Genomic DNA, 15,282 nt, shown 5'->3' with positions numbered 1-15,282 from the left:
AGGAGGAGGAGGAGGAGGAGGAGGAGGAGGAGGAGGAGGAGGAGGAGGAGAAGAAGGGAGAGGCGGTAGTGAAGAGGACCGCAGAGAGAGCCCGGAATTATACTGGGCTGTTAGGGTTGGGTTTGTCTATTACAGGTGAGATTGAGTCCCATTATCACATGTGTGATCCATGCCCCACTATCGCATATGTGACCCGGGCTCCACTATTACATCCATCTAAACTCATATGTAATACAAACCCCAGTCCCTATCACATATGTGATCGAGTCCCAGTCCTGTCAAATATCAGACTCATCTCCACTTGACTTCTTGGTTCCTGTTAATCATAACTCTCATCTTCTTCTCCACTTCCACTTCCATCATCATTATCACAATCACTATGACTATCTTTCCCGTTTTTATGATGTCCGTGGAGAGTAGAATGTCGGCGAACCAATGTCCTCTTAGCATTAGTATCGCCTTCTGTCACACTACCCAATTCCTCTACAAACCCTCGTGGATGTATACGAACACCAAGGAGTTCTGGAATGGGCATTTTTCGCAAGCTATGTAGGTCACCGCCTGTAGCCATCTGAACGCCAGGGACTCTCACGTCCCTGGAAAGATCTTGTATATCATTGCCCTGGACAAGGGGCTTCAGGACGGGCAGAACGACATGCGTGTACGATGCCTCGCAGATCTCCAAAAGGTCGGGGAGCTCGTCTGCAACAGCCAGCGCCATGGCACGGAACTTATCCTCTTTCTTAGTGCCATCGGTTGAACGAATCTTATTATAGCACGTAAATAGGCTCCTGGAGACAAAGACATAAATGCCAGCGCCAAAGACGTCTGCCATCACTGTCAGTGGCCGCCAGGCATAGATCTTCTTGGCCAGGGTGCCTTCAGGAAGACCGAGCTTCCTGCTGAGATACCTGCTTATTCTCGTTGAAAGTGCCAGCCCCGCGTTGGCGTCTATTCCGTTCTTGGAGAGATAGTCGTCGATGTCTCCATCTGAGCCTGTTGCGGCTGGGCTCGACCAACGATCCCATTCACGGACGAGGGATACCTTCATGTCGATCAGTCGAATGTCGTCGATCGTCAACATGTTGGGGCTGTCGTGCTGAACGGCCTGAGCCCAACGTAGGGTGAAGCTGGATAGTGTCGCCGGACCATCCTTGCGGATCTCGTCTGCCACCCTGCCCGCATTCCGGTCGATCTCGGCGAGATGGCGTCGTGGATGGCGGCCATAAAGATGTGTCAGTGCATCAGCGAGCCGTTTCTGGCCTCTACTACCGAATACCTCATATAGGACGGTGATACCTATGACGCAGATCTCTTGCGAGGATAGTCTGCCGCCAAAGTCCCTTTCTTGAAGCCTCCGGGCAACGGCTAGGGTATCAAAAGCCTCGTGTCCTTCCTCAGAATGGTTCTTCAGTCTGCTCTTAGCCTGGAGGGCCTCCACCAGGGTGGTTGGCTTGTCATCCCCGCCGAGTCCCTGCTTCGGTGTTCGCGCATCGGCGCCTAGTCGTACCACGACGGTTTCATCATTGGGTTGAGAGGCCTGTGTAGGAACTAGATTGGTAGATGGCCGTGAAGTGATGCCGCCGTCTTCGATGTCGTCTTGATAAGTGTTCGGCGCATTCGGAAAAACTTGGGTGCCTCCCAAGAGCGCACCTGGTAAGGGAGGAAAGAGTGGCTTCTTCACACGACTCACATGGTGGCTGTCTGTCTCCGAATCGTTTTCTCCATCGTTGGCCTGAACACAGTGCTTGGCGAGCTCGTAGGCTAGATGCTCCGGTATGCCCTTCTCAACAAGGGACGCGTGCCACTGGCTGACAAACTTCTTGAGTTTCCTCTCGTATCTGGAGAGGGTCTTGGGCAGATCGATGGGATGTTGCTCATCCGGCGCCTCGGACGACGGTAATGTATGCTGCGTCAACAAGCCAGCAGTTTCTGTACTTGAGATGGCGAGGGAGGTAGAATCCGGAAGGAAGCTGGATGGCAGACTGCTATGCGTGTCGGCGTCAGGATCCTGTCCAGAGCTGAGTGTCTTCCGCCGGAGAGACTGGTTTGGACTGGCCACTGACACGTCGGGATCATCGGCAACGAATAAAGTTGAACCCCTGTCACGTCTGAGAGCTGCGGTACCGCGGTCGTCTAGAGCGTGACGCGTGTGCGATCCGAGCCTCCCGGGTTGTGGTCTGGACGTGCTGGAGGAGTTGCCGGCATGGTTGGGCAAGCGGACACGCTTAGTGAACTGCATTGTGACAGCGGAGGCCGGGACCTTCGACCTTTTTCTGCCCGTTGGTGACATATTGCTGGTCTGCCTTTTGGTAATTATCACTTCTTTCCATAGCCTCCTTCTTCATAACGTTGTAGACGAGGGGGCAAAGGGATTTAAAATGAAGCGATGAATGTATTCGTAATCATCTCCCAAAGCTGCCGGGGTATATCGCGCTATAGCTGTTGTTCAATGGACTTTGATTGGTTTTCTTGTTTTTAACTTTACTGGCTGGGGCATGGGTGTACCGGAACGAACCCCTTATCACACATGTGATAGTATGCTGGATATGAAAGATGTAAACGAAAATCATTCAAGTTACATTTAATTTAATAATAAACTTCGTGCTAAAGATATGTGGAAATTTAAGGGGATATCCGAAGCAACTGTTATGAAGTAAGTTTATCCCATGATTAACTACCCTAGACTTAGCATGTAGTACCTCCATAACATACCATAACATAACATAACAAAGCCCAGGCAATATCCTCAGACAAGATCAACGCCTATTATCGCCCATCAAATAGTCGTACTACAATCGTTGTCATGGCTCCAGGGCGGCAGAAAACCAAAGACGCGTCAAGAATACAGTCTAAGTCCAAGGGTCGCAGGGGAGGAGGCTTTTTTTCTTCTCGCTCGTCTTCATCCGGCGTCCATCCAGCTAACCCTCAGGAAACTATCCTGCGATACCTGCAGTCAAGTTCACCTTTACCTACAGCATCGGAAAGAAGAACGCCGACAAGAGCGGTTAGCTCTGGCACGCTTCGTTCGGATTTTTCCTCTGCTACTAGCAACAGCACGTTTGCCAGCAGATCGGGCAATGGCAGTGGCACAAACCATGTCGCAATAAACACTACCTTCCCCGAGCCATTATCATCATCATTATCTCTGAGCTCAGATATATCACTGCCGACCGAAGAGCCATCAGGGAATGTCACATTGCGACGAGGTAGAGATTTTAACAAGCCGCTCTCATCTAGACCTCTAGTTAGACGACACTACGGTGGAGAAGAATACATACCAGGTGCGTTTTTCCAGATGCAGCCCTCAACATGTTACTGTAACACTTATACGAAATCGATTGTATAGACTCGATGGATGATAACACGACAGTCGCAGCTGTACCGGACGACAACGTGTTACTGAATGACCAGTCGCTAGTATACGGCTCCGATATGCAGATGGATCCGGCCGAAGAGGACGACGGGTCGTGGCATATACGCTCAACACCTCCATATAGTAATGGGCCTTACCCAGGTTAAACATTCAATCTCTATATAACACACCCGGTCCGCTAACAATCCGCCCTAGACGGCATAATAAATAGGGCAAATAGTAACCTACGCGAAGATGCTATTACCCAAAGCGAAAATCCCCAAAACGAAGAGCATGACGAAGAACGAGCCGATCCCGTTGCTGCGGAACTGCCCACCCGTCAGGAAATCTATAATTGGGTTGAAGAGGAAAGCTTGGACGAAGGGGAGAAACTGGCTCGGCGTATCGTTTACATCCTTACCGCCGGCCTGGTATCATGCCCGGCGGATCAACACAGGGACCAGGACGCAACACACCTCGCAACTTGCCGCCGCCATCTGCACCTGCGCGAGACGTGGGCTGGGTCTAGCGCAAGAGTCAGCGGGTTGTCCTTCGCTGAGCGAGAGGAACAGTCACGACAGTTCGGCCTAGACCGCACCGTCCGACCCCTTGATGCTTCAGTCACGGGTCTCCGTCGCGACCAGCTGCCGCCAGCTAGCCGGCTCGAGGCCCAATTCGCGGGCTGGCACGAGGACAAAGACTGGTCAGATGCCGAGGTATGCCTCCACCGAGACGACGTGCCGCAGCGGAAGCTGGCGCCCGCTGTTCACGACATCGACAGCTTCCTACATGTCACCAAAGACCCGCGCAGTCTGAGAGGGCCGCTGAACATATGTATCACAGCCCAGCCGAGCCTCCTTCTCTCCAAGTCTATTCACGTCCGCGTGCCCATACGGGTGGGAGAGAAGATCAAACAGGTCCCTATCTACCAGATCCCGCACACCGTGCTTGCGCACCAAAGGCCACGAACGGTCTATATGTTCTTCCCGCGACTCTACGACGAGAAATGCCGGAAGAAGGGCCCAGTGCCTCTGCGAGAGGAGCAGAATCGACTTTTCTTCGACGGCTTCATCAGGCCGAGTATCGAGAAGATTGGACCACAATTTGTGCACCACCTGCCTGGAAGCTATGACTCCGTCCGGGCAGCATCGCGCATAGCCATGGAGTCGTCGGGCTCGGCGGCTGTACGCGGGGCGGCTTTTGAGGTACCGTATAGCGAAGAGAACCTACCCAGGCTGTGGAGCGTCATGCAGGAGGCACTTAATCGTGCAGAGCGCGACATAGCAGCCGACGGGAGCGTACGGGAGACGGAAGACGCAAGTAGGCTGTGGCAGTTTGGCGATGCCATCTTCCTCTGCAGCTATAAGGACACCAAGCTGTGGCATCAATCCTCCGGCAGCAGCATCGCGGGGGTGCTGGGAAACTTCCGCGCCCGTTGTGGCGTCGTTAGCCTCGAACAGGAGCCGACAGCCAACACTGGCAGTGGCAACCCTCCTTACGAAGACGACAGAACAGAACCGACGCCGTGGAGGCAAACCCAGCTTGTCGATGTTGCGTCCGAGCTCCTGCCAACGAGAAGTGGGCATACCGTTCTGGCTCGGCGGTGCTGCCAGTACAACACCTTGCGTTTTCTCTACGGACAGTCTGAGGAGGCTCTGCTCGGAAGGACTGCCCTGCGGGTGGAGGGCGAGGCTGATAATGACTGGGATAATGAGGCCAGTAGTAGCCAGGAAGATGAGGAAGGGGAGGGTGAACATGACCCTGACGAAGACGACAGGCGAGCTCCACGCGAAAGGGGAAGCGAGGAGGAGCAGACTGCAGGAGAGGGTTGGAAGCCTCCCCGCATCCCTCGCGCCGTCACGACGGAGTACCCAGTACACATGCTGCGAGACTCCATCTCCATCACTTCAGAGCCCAGGAGAACTAGTCCTATCTTTAAGCACGGCGTCTCGTATATACAATCCTACACCGTAGAGGAGGGGAACTTCAACGTGGCCGCCATCTGGGCCTTCTCACACCCCAACATCTTCAACCTTGCGCACAGCGATGAGGCCTGGGCAGCAGTGGCCCGAAAGGGTAACATCAAGGCTAGCCGCCAGGACGCAGAACGGGCACTATCGCAGTCAATACAGCGCATGGCTAGCAACCTCGAGGACCCGTCACGGGGGTACGGCTGGCGGGTTGAGCTGCGCATCACGACAACACTCGCGGCTCAGTTGCGGCCGGCGGAGGAGGCTTGGTGGCGTCTGATCAAACGAGCAAACCGGCTATCCGACGGGCCAGGCGCCGTTGCCGTGACACCGGACCGGAATGCCTTCTACGTGCTCGCGGCTGGAGACTTTAACGCGTTCGTGCGACAGAACATCGACAAGCATCTGCGGCTCATGGACTACATCATGTCGTACTGGGCGCGAGACCCATCTACGCCGCAGTCAGCGGCATCGCTCTATGCCATCGTGACGCTCGCTCTCCGGCATTTCGTCAACCATCAGCCGCACGCGCTAGCCAGGATATTGTCTGCGCCCCTTGTAGTCGGTGCCAGGAGCAAGATCGGTCTCGATATGGCCCGCTCTAGAGAGCAGCGGGGGTTTGCCTTCTTCCCGAAAGACGTAGTGGACTGGCATGAACTCCGGCTCCACGACTGGGCCACGGACCTGTTGCAGGTGCCACAGCTCGTCATCAAGGCACACTGGCTAGAAGAGGCATCGCTGCGGCAGTCCAGACACCTTATCGACCAGGTGATCAGCCTCGCCGTCAGCAAGGACATCCGCACGCGCGAGCAGGCCGAGGAGGTGCTCGGAATCCTCTCACAGCTTCTGATTCGCAGCTATAAGGAATCGGCATACCTGGCTCTTTTCCCGGCGAAGGGCAGAAGGAAAAGAGTACCAGACATGGACGTGTTTGAGTTTACCCTGGCTGGCGTGCGTGCTGAGTCAAGAGCCGTGCAGGGCAGAGACTGCAATCCTCCAGGGAACCACCGCTTCTTCATCAAGCACGTTTCGACTTATTTTGCCTGGGCATGGACTCTCGCCGATAGTGACATTAGCCGTGGACATCTCGAGAGCCAGCATTTCCGCGTGGAGGCTAAGAGGGCCATCAAGGCGTTCGAGCAGCTCAGCCGTAGTCCGTTCATCACGGCACAAAGGTTCCTCTGCGTGTTGTACTACTGCTTCTGCCAGCAGGTACTCTGTTTCCCCAACCCCGACAAGATCAACGGCGTAATGTCCGTGACTGCCAAGAACGGCAGCCGCACAGTTCTCTGCACACATATCATCAAGCCATGCATAACCATTCCTGATGATGCCAAGCTGACAGACACCGTTGCAGCCATCGTGCTAAACCAGGATCCGGATACCCATCCACAACAGAGCGCATACCTATCTAATATTATCTATTCTATTAAGCAGATCCGTAGATATCTACATTTACCTCTATCTGAATATGACCTGTGAGAGAGATGGGTGTTGGATAGGAGCTAGGGCTACCTATACGAAGGTTAAAAGTAGCAGGATGGTAGATGCCGTGTTGCATATCACCACTAGCTTGGCGCGACTGGATATGAAAGTAGGCCCGTACATTCAGGTCATATATTTTAATGGTATGATAGGGTAGGAGGCTAGGTAGATACAATTATACCGAGCAGAGTTATAACGTCTTGTTTTATTTTATATCTTCCTACATAATAAATTAAAGAGTATTAACTACATCATTTCACTAGGTTCATCAATCGAAATACACATTTTGTATAGGCTCTCTACATTAAATTATATCCTGAGATATACTGCTTAATCATTCCGGTATATATGTGTATATGTTGCAAAGATAGTGGCTATATAATAAGGTAGTATAACTATCGAGGAGGAGGGGGTGGTGGTGGTGGAGGAGGAGGAGGAGGCTGCAGTCCTCGGGGTAGCGATGGAGGAGGAGGCTGCAATCCTCCGGGTAGCGACGGTGGTTGCATGGGAAAGCTTGTAAGCTTTTCGCCACCAGGTAGCCCTTCATTTGTCCTCCTAGCAACTCGCTTCACTATAACAATGTAAAAAGTTGTAGAGAATACAAAAGCAAGCCACTCAAGTACCTGTAGCGTATAGCCAACTTTGATGTCCAACGACGTGGCGCCCGGCTTCTTGGTGGCGAACTGGAGCGCATTTCCCGTCTGCGTGGTAGACGCCGCACTGATGACGGAGATAGCGACCGACGCTACGAGGATCTTCTCAGACCAACGTTGATTAATAAAGCGCCAGCTCCGGCTACTCCCCTTGCTCATCTGTATACAGACCCGAGTGACGAAAAATAGGATGCTAACCATAAAGAGCACCCCAGCAAAGGCTTGCAGGCAGAAGAAGATGTTCCGCTGCAGCTGCAGAGCAGTTTCGAGGATAGGTAAGCTGGGAACCATAGGGCCCTTGTCCTCCCGGCCCAGCTGAGAGGTGAGTGCGGCGCTGAGCGACTGGGGCGATGCCGAATAAGGGGTGCCAACGCAAAAGTGGCTGTTGTGTCCAGACATACATACTCCTATACGAAGTTAGCCATTGACTCATTACTTACAACGGCCGAGAATCCATTTTATCGATCTAAATGGCATTTGCACATATACAGAGGCAGACCTTACCGAAATAACCAACACGAAGTTCCACCGTACTCAAGCTATTTATAGCCACGAGGTATATACTGGGAAGTCCAGGGCTATCTGATACACATCCTGTCAGGGACAGTGCTGGTTTCCGTTAGTTTACGCAACAGCCTTGACGGCAAGCACCAGATAAGCGGGATGCTTACTGTAAAACACCAGGCCTGCCACAGGGAAGATGGAGATAACAAGTAGTTCTATAATCCAGAGCTCTAAAACCACACTGTTAGTACATCTTCCATCCGAATATACTTATAGAACGTACGCATTTGAGCAAAAGTAGACTGTATAAGTAATATATAGATAGCAGAGTAATAGGGCTAAAGTACGTAGTGTAGTTAAGGTGTGTAGTGTAGTTAAAGTATATAGTGCAGTACAATAAATAAATAATAACTAAGGAAAAAGGGCGCATTGTTTATTGGCAGAGAGAAGGTGGTAAGAAGGTAAATATTTAAGTCAATACATAAGTACTGTCTCTGTTGCTATTAGGGCTCTTTAAACAAACTTCACGTCCTAGACCTAAGTCTGATCCAACAGCGTAGGTTGACTTAATGCATTATCCATGCTACTAGAGACAACAGAGTGTAGGTTGTTGAAAGCGCTTAGCATTATCGCAGTTATGAGTAACCGCGCAAGTATATTGCCGCCTGGCCCTCAAATTCTCTACGCTGGTTCAGTCAGAAGTCTATGCTTTCATTCATCCATCCATCCCGGTCCCAGCCAGTCACAGCATGGGGACTACCGACGCTTTCAGCCTTACAGCCGCTATCCAACAGCCTCCAGCTCCTGCAGTTTCCCGCGTATACTCTATACTTATTTAAGCCCTGCCTGCTTGAAACATCCGGCCCTTGCGGCGTAACGCCAGCCGCAAAGAGCTAACTATGCCGCGCCATCTATTGTACGTTGGACGCACCTTATCACTGCGACCTAAGTCTCTTTCCTGTCTGTAATATGGGCGGCTACGTGACGATGTTGGTCCGTTTAATGCATTCAGGCCGTAATACAGAAGAACAGTCTGATAGGATGCCATCCACCTGACTCTGCAGCAATGCGGCCTGGTAGGCGCGAGGCTTACTGTAAAAGAGAGGATGGACCGCTGTGTTGGTAAGCTGCTCGATATGCCCTGCCAGGGTGCCAGGAGTATATTAATTGGAAATCCTTTTCCTTGGAAATGGGGTGCTTTATTGGTCATCAGCCGTCTGTTGGCTCTAACTAACTACGCTAAAACAACTTTATTAGCCGCTTTGCCAATCTACTGCTATTCATCGACTAAGCAAGTAATCCCAAAGTTTGGTTGTTGGTCCTAGACATACTTTACGTTGAACTGTATGCCTTAGCTAGGCTAAAAGAGGTAGGCAGGCGGTTGCCAAAGGTTTGTTGGTTTAGATGCGTGGTAGATCTAGGTACCACCAATACTATCCTTATTGGCTTAACCTTTAGCACCAACGGTCAGTAGCAGGGATCATAGAGCTAGTAACCAACAGCTAAATAACAACCAATACTGTAAAGAAGATAAGGAAGACTTGAACCGCAATGACAGTAGATCCTCTATACCATTATAGGGAGGAAACATACGCATCAGAGCAAGAAAGGATGGTACATATATTAGTCATATAGCAAAGTTTCAGGGCGGAAGGGTATAGTGCAGTAAGATAAGCAGATGATAGCCAAAGGATAAGGATGTCTTTTTTGCCAGAGGCCGAGGGTAAGTAACAGATAGATAGATCTTAAGGTTGACAAGAGAGTGATGATCCCCATTCTTGCTGGACTGGGCAGTCTAGTCACCAAAGATTAGCTCAATCCATCATCCACGTTACCAGATGTCACGGAGTATGCATCTTCTAGCTAAAAAGCGCTTAGTATTATCAAAGCCACATACAGCCGCGCAAGTGTATCGCCGCCTTATCTTGTTTTTCTCTATATTAGCAAAGCCAGCGGTGCAAGCGTTTATCTACGTGTGTTAACACCGGCCAATTGCGATTGTAGAGACAATTAAGGCGTCTAGTCTTGTAGCCGCTGTCCTCCAGCTTCTGGCTCATTCTCAATCTTTCTTTCTTCAAGCTCGATGTACCTGAAATGTCCAACCCTTACGAATTGATGGCGGCAACATCTCCTGATTCTACGTCAGATGCTCATAGTCTAACCCCTTCTCGCAGGTTACCCAAGGCGGTTATATGGCCCTGTCCAATTGTGCTGGTGCAGGATATGGATGAACAGTCTTACAGGATGCCATCCACCTAACTCTGCAGCAATGCGGCCTGGTAGGCCGAGGCTTACTGTAAGAGAGAGGATGGACCGCTGCGTTGGTAAGCTGCTTGATATGCCTTGCCGGGGCCAGGAGTTGGAAATCCTAACGCTAGAAACGGGGCGTTTTATTGGTTATCAGCCGTCTGTTGGTTTTAAGGGACTGAACTGAAACAACGCTGTCGGTCTTTTTGCCAATCTGCTGCTATTTATTGCCAGAGTAAGTAATCCCCGAGGTATATTTGTTGGTCCTAAACATACTTTACAGTGAACTGTATATCTTGGCTATGCTGATAGAAGTAGGTAGGCGGTTGCCGAAGGCCTGTTGGTTCAGATTTGTGGTGGATCTAGGCTCTAACAACGCCATCCTTATTGGCTTAATCTTTGGCATCAGCGGTCAGTAGCAGGCAGAGTTCATGAGCCATCGCTGGAAACGCCTTACCAGGGCTACAGGAAGGGTCATGACACGTCCCACCCATAGAAGCACGGCAGTGTATTAATCGGCAGGCCTTTGTTGGCCCTAACGGATTGATTTGAAACAATAACGGTCCTTTTGCTAACCAGCTATCAATTACCCAGTTAAGTAACCTCCGAGTTTTGGTTGTTGGTTCTATACTTATATGTGCCCTGAACTGTGTGTCTTGACTAGGCCGATAGGAGGATGTAGGCAGTTGCTAAAGGTTTGTTAGTTCAGATGTGTAGTGGGTCGAGGCTGAGGAAGCAACGTTTATTAGCTGAGCCCTTGTCGAAAGTTTGGGAGGATCTAAGCTACCAAGGGTTCGTACCGGGGATTGCAGAGCTAACAACCAACATCTGGATGACGACCAACGGTCCAAAGTAGACAAGGTAGAATCGCCCATGAGAAACCGGTTTTTCCAATCTTATTAAGCAAACTTCAAGCGAATATCCAATTTGGGTATATGGCTACCCCCGGACCCTGCTGTTACCAGACTACTCGAGTGGTCTATTGTGTGATAAAGAGTTATACGATCATGATATTGCCCCAGTAGCTACATACAATAGTACCAGTGGCCATACTGTATACACATAACAGTTAACTCCAGCCTATAAAGCATCATAGTCCATAGATAGCCATTAGGTCCTTAAATAAGACACTATCCAGAAGCTGCGCTGCGGTCGGGCGGTGCTCCGGTAGGTATGAAAATCCCCATCGCAAGATATCCAGCACAAGTCGCTGTTCGGTCGTAGCAATATCAGGTCGAAGTAATGTTATCTTGTTTTCGAGGCCAAGGTGGGAACTCGGCTTCCGATGCTGGCTGTACCACTCAGGATCACATAAGCCACCCGCATCATATAAGCCTTTCCATTGTACCGGAAGTGGACCAAGGGTATCTACAATGAATGAGATGACTGTAGAATTGGCTGAGCCCGAGAAGAGAGGGTATTTCCCATATAACTCGGCAAATAGGCACATATAGCTCCACATATCAGATACGAAACTTGGATTCATGCCATGTACTCGCTCTGGGGCACAGTATTTAGCAGGTGACTGCACTTTCTGTACTACCGGTGTACCGGCTCGAATCGCCATGCCGAAATCTCCGAGGTAAACGTCATCCGTTATCAGTTCCTTCTGCGGAGCCATCGGCATAACCAACTCGCATGGCTTCCATGGCACATATGGCAGCATCATCTTCCGAGGACGTCCAATATATTGATACTTGGTGGTGGTGTCTTGACTACTGAGTGGGCAAAGTCCAAACATGACATTGGCACTGTTCAGATCTATACACAGAATGTTAGCTATACAAGGAGCTCTGGGATCTGCTAGATCTAACGGAAAGCCTGCCCCGAGGCGACCTACCACGATGTACAATTCCACCTTCATGCAGCGCCCGCAGGCCGTGTAACAATTGTTTCGCAGCCAACATCCGGGCAACGATTGGTTTCTCTCGGATATGGTCTCTGAGGTTTGGGCCCTGCAACGGGAGGACAAGTACTCGATGATGGCCATGCGGGCCCGAAAGAATAAAGGCGTCCTGGCATAGCAGAAGACGAGAAGTATCCGACACAGCGTTGGCGACCTCGCGTTGAACATGGTACTCATGCTCTCCAGCGTCTCCATATACCATAACCTTGAGGGCAACATCCCTCTTGCTAAGCATATCATAAGCCATCCAGACAACAGAGAAGCCACCATGACCTAGCTTGTGGTCTATGCGATACCTGTTGGCAAGAATTTCTCCAATATATGTAGGATAATATAAACCTTGGGCATACAGCTCCGGGTCTTCTGCCACTTCGTCGAACTCGTACTCATCCTCTGAGTCTACAAAGTCACCCTGATCAGGAGCCCCAATCCTCTCAGAGGGCGTTGTTGCCGTTTTGGGTCCTGCTCCTGCCTCTGGTTCACTCATCATATCAAGAGTAGTTATAAAGCCTTTAGGTTGAAATTCGGGGATAAAAGCCTGTATGTGTATATATATATACATATAGATAGTGGTCCGTGATTGAAAAAGCTCTTAGCTAGCAGATTGAGCAGAGCGGGGGCTAATATTACCGGAACCCCACTTCTGGGTTCAGCCAATGATATATATCCATACATACCCCACCACAACAAGGAACAACAACTAGACACTTCTATAAATACACAAAGACTGTTGGCTCTAACCCAGGTACCATAAATAAACCTTATGGATTCTAGGATGGTTGGCTTTGGAGGTTAGCCTATTCCGTAGCCTGCTATCTACTATTCAACCCCTCAGCGGTAAGAGCCACCCCGCCGTGTTTTACATGCCGCTCTGTGAAGGTCCTCAACTCCGTTCGTAATGTGCTATAATTATCTGCCATCCAATCCAGCCAGCGATTCCTACGAGAGTCTTGTGGGCGTAACGCCAACCTAAGCGCCGCGGCAGGGATACACAGCGCACCTCCTTAGTGATCCCGGGTGTAATCGTTGGGTTGCAGGCAGGGCTTTCTCCCATGATCGCGCCTCAGGCATCAAACAATGCTCTCTCGACGTAGTCGAGTCCTATACAATATATAACAGGAGGAAGGCCAGAATTAAACTGTCACTGAAGCAGTTGCTCAAGCAGTTCCACGGCCTCATACAACTATTTATATCAGACAAAGGCTCGATATCAAAGCTATAAATTCTTTCCTACTAGAACGGGCCAATACTAAGGTTTCATATTCTTTACACCAGCCATCTTTACTTTCTTCCCTATCTTATCTATTGACCTATCTTTCTTCCATCTTTTCCTTATTTATTACTATTCCAGGACCAGATATAGCCCCATTATATCAAAAGCATATCAATCCTAACGCCCAGGAAACATATCATGTCATACCCATACTGTCTTCCAGCAGATAGCTATAAAGGCGATATTAATAGTATCCGTGTGCGGTGGGAAGGTCAAGCCATGTCTAGATTGCAGAGTAAGGCAGTGTCTGCTGCAGCGCCGCTGCACACGCTGAAAGCTCTATCGGAGAACTTTGTATACCTCCTTGCATATCGACTAGGAAATGCAGATGCTTTAATCACGTATGGGCCCTTAGAGCAGAATCTAGAAAGGAGAAACTAACAGTTGACAATTATAGAGCCGCACCACACGAGACAACTACCAACAGTGCGACTGGGGTGACAGAAGCTAATAAGAATCACATCAGTGCACAGATCCAGGGCAGGCAGAGTGGTGGTCGAAAGAAAGTGCACATCTACCTTGAGGGGGTAGGAAGAGGCCCTGGAGGTTATGATAATGTTTCGGTGAAGGGGGAGAGCGTTATGGTTAAAAGAGGTAAGCGAACGGTTCTAGATACTAGTCTGTCTAGTGGTACCTACCCTACGGTGGGAGGATCAACATCTGGGACGGTTGGATATGGAGGTGGTGGATCAACATCCCAGATGGCGGGATACGGGGGTGGAGCATCGACATACGGGGCAGCGGGATACGGCAGTGGAGTATCGTGGTCTGGCCAGCAGCAGCAGCAGCAGCAGCAAGAGCAGTCCGAATGGGTTTGGTATAGCAATACCAGAAGTGGTATCATCCTGGGACAGGACAGTGGCAGTAGTAAGAGAGCCGGGAAGAGTCAAAGAGTTAGAACGTAAGTAGTAGAGAGAAGAGATAGTGTGAGAAGAGTATTGAGGAAAATACACATAGGATATATGGAGTATAAGCGCCTTGTCGATTAATGCTAAGAAAGAGGTAATTCTGGACTACCATAGTAAGAAGAAAAGATAGATAAACCTCCATGCTATCTATTCCATTACCTACTATTATGATAGTTGGACAGACCTTGCGATATGGCTGGGCGACTATCAGGAGGGCATAAAACTAGCGCGGTATCCCGTAATCTGAGGCAGGCAATTTCTCCACTTTCAACGACATACCAATACTCTCAGTAGTAATAACAAATACAGCCTACGAATAACTATTGCTACCAGGATGACAAACTATTACTGTCGTATTATTAGAAGATATATGGAAGGAGACAGGGTTTGTTTCAAAGATGGGTATATGTTGGTCCTTATCATTGAGTCATAGTAGATAGAATTAACGTATTTAACAAGCAAAACGACGAATATACTGCCGAGCTAATAGTAGGTTACCCTATAGCCTGTTTGCAGTCCGCCGGTGCAGCGCGCTAGCGCTGAGAAGGTTAGGCAGACTAACCGCTGACGTGAAAGCTGTGCGAAGCAGGAAGAAGTGGAAGAGGAAAGAGAAGGTAAACGGTGTTGCGGTCAAGGGTTGCGTAAGACTGTTGGGATTAAGGGTAAACGCTGACGGGGTTAAGCGCTGTTGGGGTTGTGAGTGGTGGTGGTGGTGGTGGTGGTGGTAGGGGTGGTAGGGGTGGGTTAAGGGTTTGAGGAAGGAAGGAGGAGGTTAAGGAGTTTGTGTTAGGGTGGTAGTAAGGTAGTTAAAGAGGAGTTGAGTTAGTAGGTGTTTTAAAAAGTAGTAAAAAGAGGAAGGAAAAGTAAAGTAAGGGTTAAGTGAAGAGGTAAAGGAGTAAGAGAAAGAGGAGGGTAGGGAAGGGTAGGGAAGGGTAAGGTAGTTGAGGGTTAAAAGAGTGGTTAGAGTTGTATTGGGTAGGG

At 49.9% G+C, this 15,282-nt stretch overlaps 6 protein-coding genes across 6 annotated transcripts; 3 read left to right on the top strand and 3 right to left on the bottom strand.

Annotated features, from left to right (window-relative positions):
* Window positions 1-319: 319 nt before the first annotated feature.
* On the bottom strand, window positions 320-2,242 carry B0J16DRAFT_312559 (uncharacterized protein; the record flags this gene model as incomplete). Its single annotated transcript, XM_046125056.1, has 2 exons — window positions 320-1,540; window positions 1,694-2,242. The coding sequence occupies 2 exons, from the start codon at window positions 2,240-2,242 to the stop codon at window positions 320-322; spliced, it is 1,770 nt and encodes a 589-aa protein (XP_045977250.1).
* Window positions 2,243-2,600: 358 nt separating this feature from the next.
* On the top strand, window positions 2,601-3,565 carry B0J16DRAFT_48852 (uncharacterized protein). The gene has a single exon (XM_046133931.1). The coding sequence runs from the start codon at window positions 2,807-2,809 to the stop codon at window positions 3,347-3,349; it is 543 nt and encodes a 180-aa protein (XP_045977249.1). The 5' UTR covers window positions 2,601-2,806; the 3' UTR covers window positions 3,350-3,565.
* Window positions 3,355-6,807, top strand: B0J16DRAFT_390128 (uncharacterized protein; the record flags this gene model as incomplete). The annotated part of the gene is made up of 2 exons (XM_046131848.1): window positions 3,355-3,517; window positions 3,572-6,807. The coding sequence occupies 2 exons, from the start codon at window positions 3,355-3,357 to the stop codon at window positions 6,805-6,807; spliced, it is 3,399 nt and encodes a 1,132-aa protein (XP_045977248.1).
* A 227-nt stretch (window positions 6,808-7,034) lies between these two features.
* Window positions 7,035-8,073, bottom strand: B0J16DRAFT_294870 (uncharacterized protein). Its single transcript, XM_046124400.1, has 2 exons — window positions 7,968-8,073; window positions 7,035-7,870 (listed from the first exon to the last, which is right to left on the bottom strand). Exon 2 carries the CDS (start codon window positions 7,860-7,862, stop codon window positions 7,206-7,208), a length of 657 nt encoding a protein of 218 aa, XP_045977247.1. The 5' UTR covers window positions 7,863-7,870; window positions 7,968-8,073; the 3' UTR covers window positions 7,035-7,205.
* Window positions 8,074-11,304: 3,231 nt separating this feature from the next.
* On the bottom strand, window positions 11,305-12,607 carry B0J16DRAFT_277123 (kinase domain-containing protein; the record flags this gene model as incomplete). The annotated part of the gene is made up of 2 exons (XM_046123793.1): window positions 11,305-11,975; window positions 12,055-12,607. 2 exons carry the CDS (start codon window positions 12,605-12,607, stop codon window positions 11,305-11,307), a joined length of 1,224 nt encoding a protein of 407 aa, XP_045977246.1.
* Window positions 12,608-13,476: 869 nt separating this feature from the next.
* B0J16DRAFT_393329 (uncharacterized protein) lies at window positions 13,477-14,548 on the top strand (the record flags this gene model as incomplete). The annotated part of the gene is made up of 3 exons (XM_046132053.1): window positions 13,477-13,734; window positions 13,791-14,294; window positions 14,476-14,548. The coding sequence occupies exons 1-3, from the start codon at window positions 13,532-13,534 to the stop codon at window positions 14,546-14,548; spliced, it is 780 nt and encodes a 259-aa protein (XP_045977245.1). The 5' UTR covers window positions 13,477-13,531.
* Window positions 14,549-15,282: the final 734 nt, after the last annotated feature.

Source organism: Fusarium flagelliforme (assembly GCF_020744385.1).
Source record: "Fusarium flagelliforme strain FIESC 12 MPI-CAGE-AA-0113 chromosome Unknown B0J16scaffold_10, whole genome shotgun sequence".
NCBI lineage: Eukaryota > Fungi > Ascomycota > Sordariomycetes > Hypocreales > Nectriaceae > Fusarium > Fusarium flagelliforme.
The sequence above is the reverse complement of the archived record's forward strand: the minus strand, read 5'-3'. Positions and strand labels throughout refer to the sequence as shown.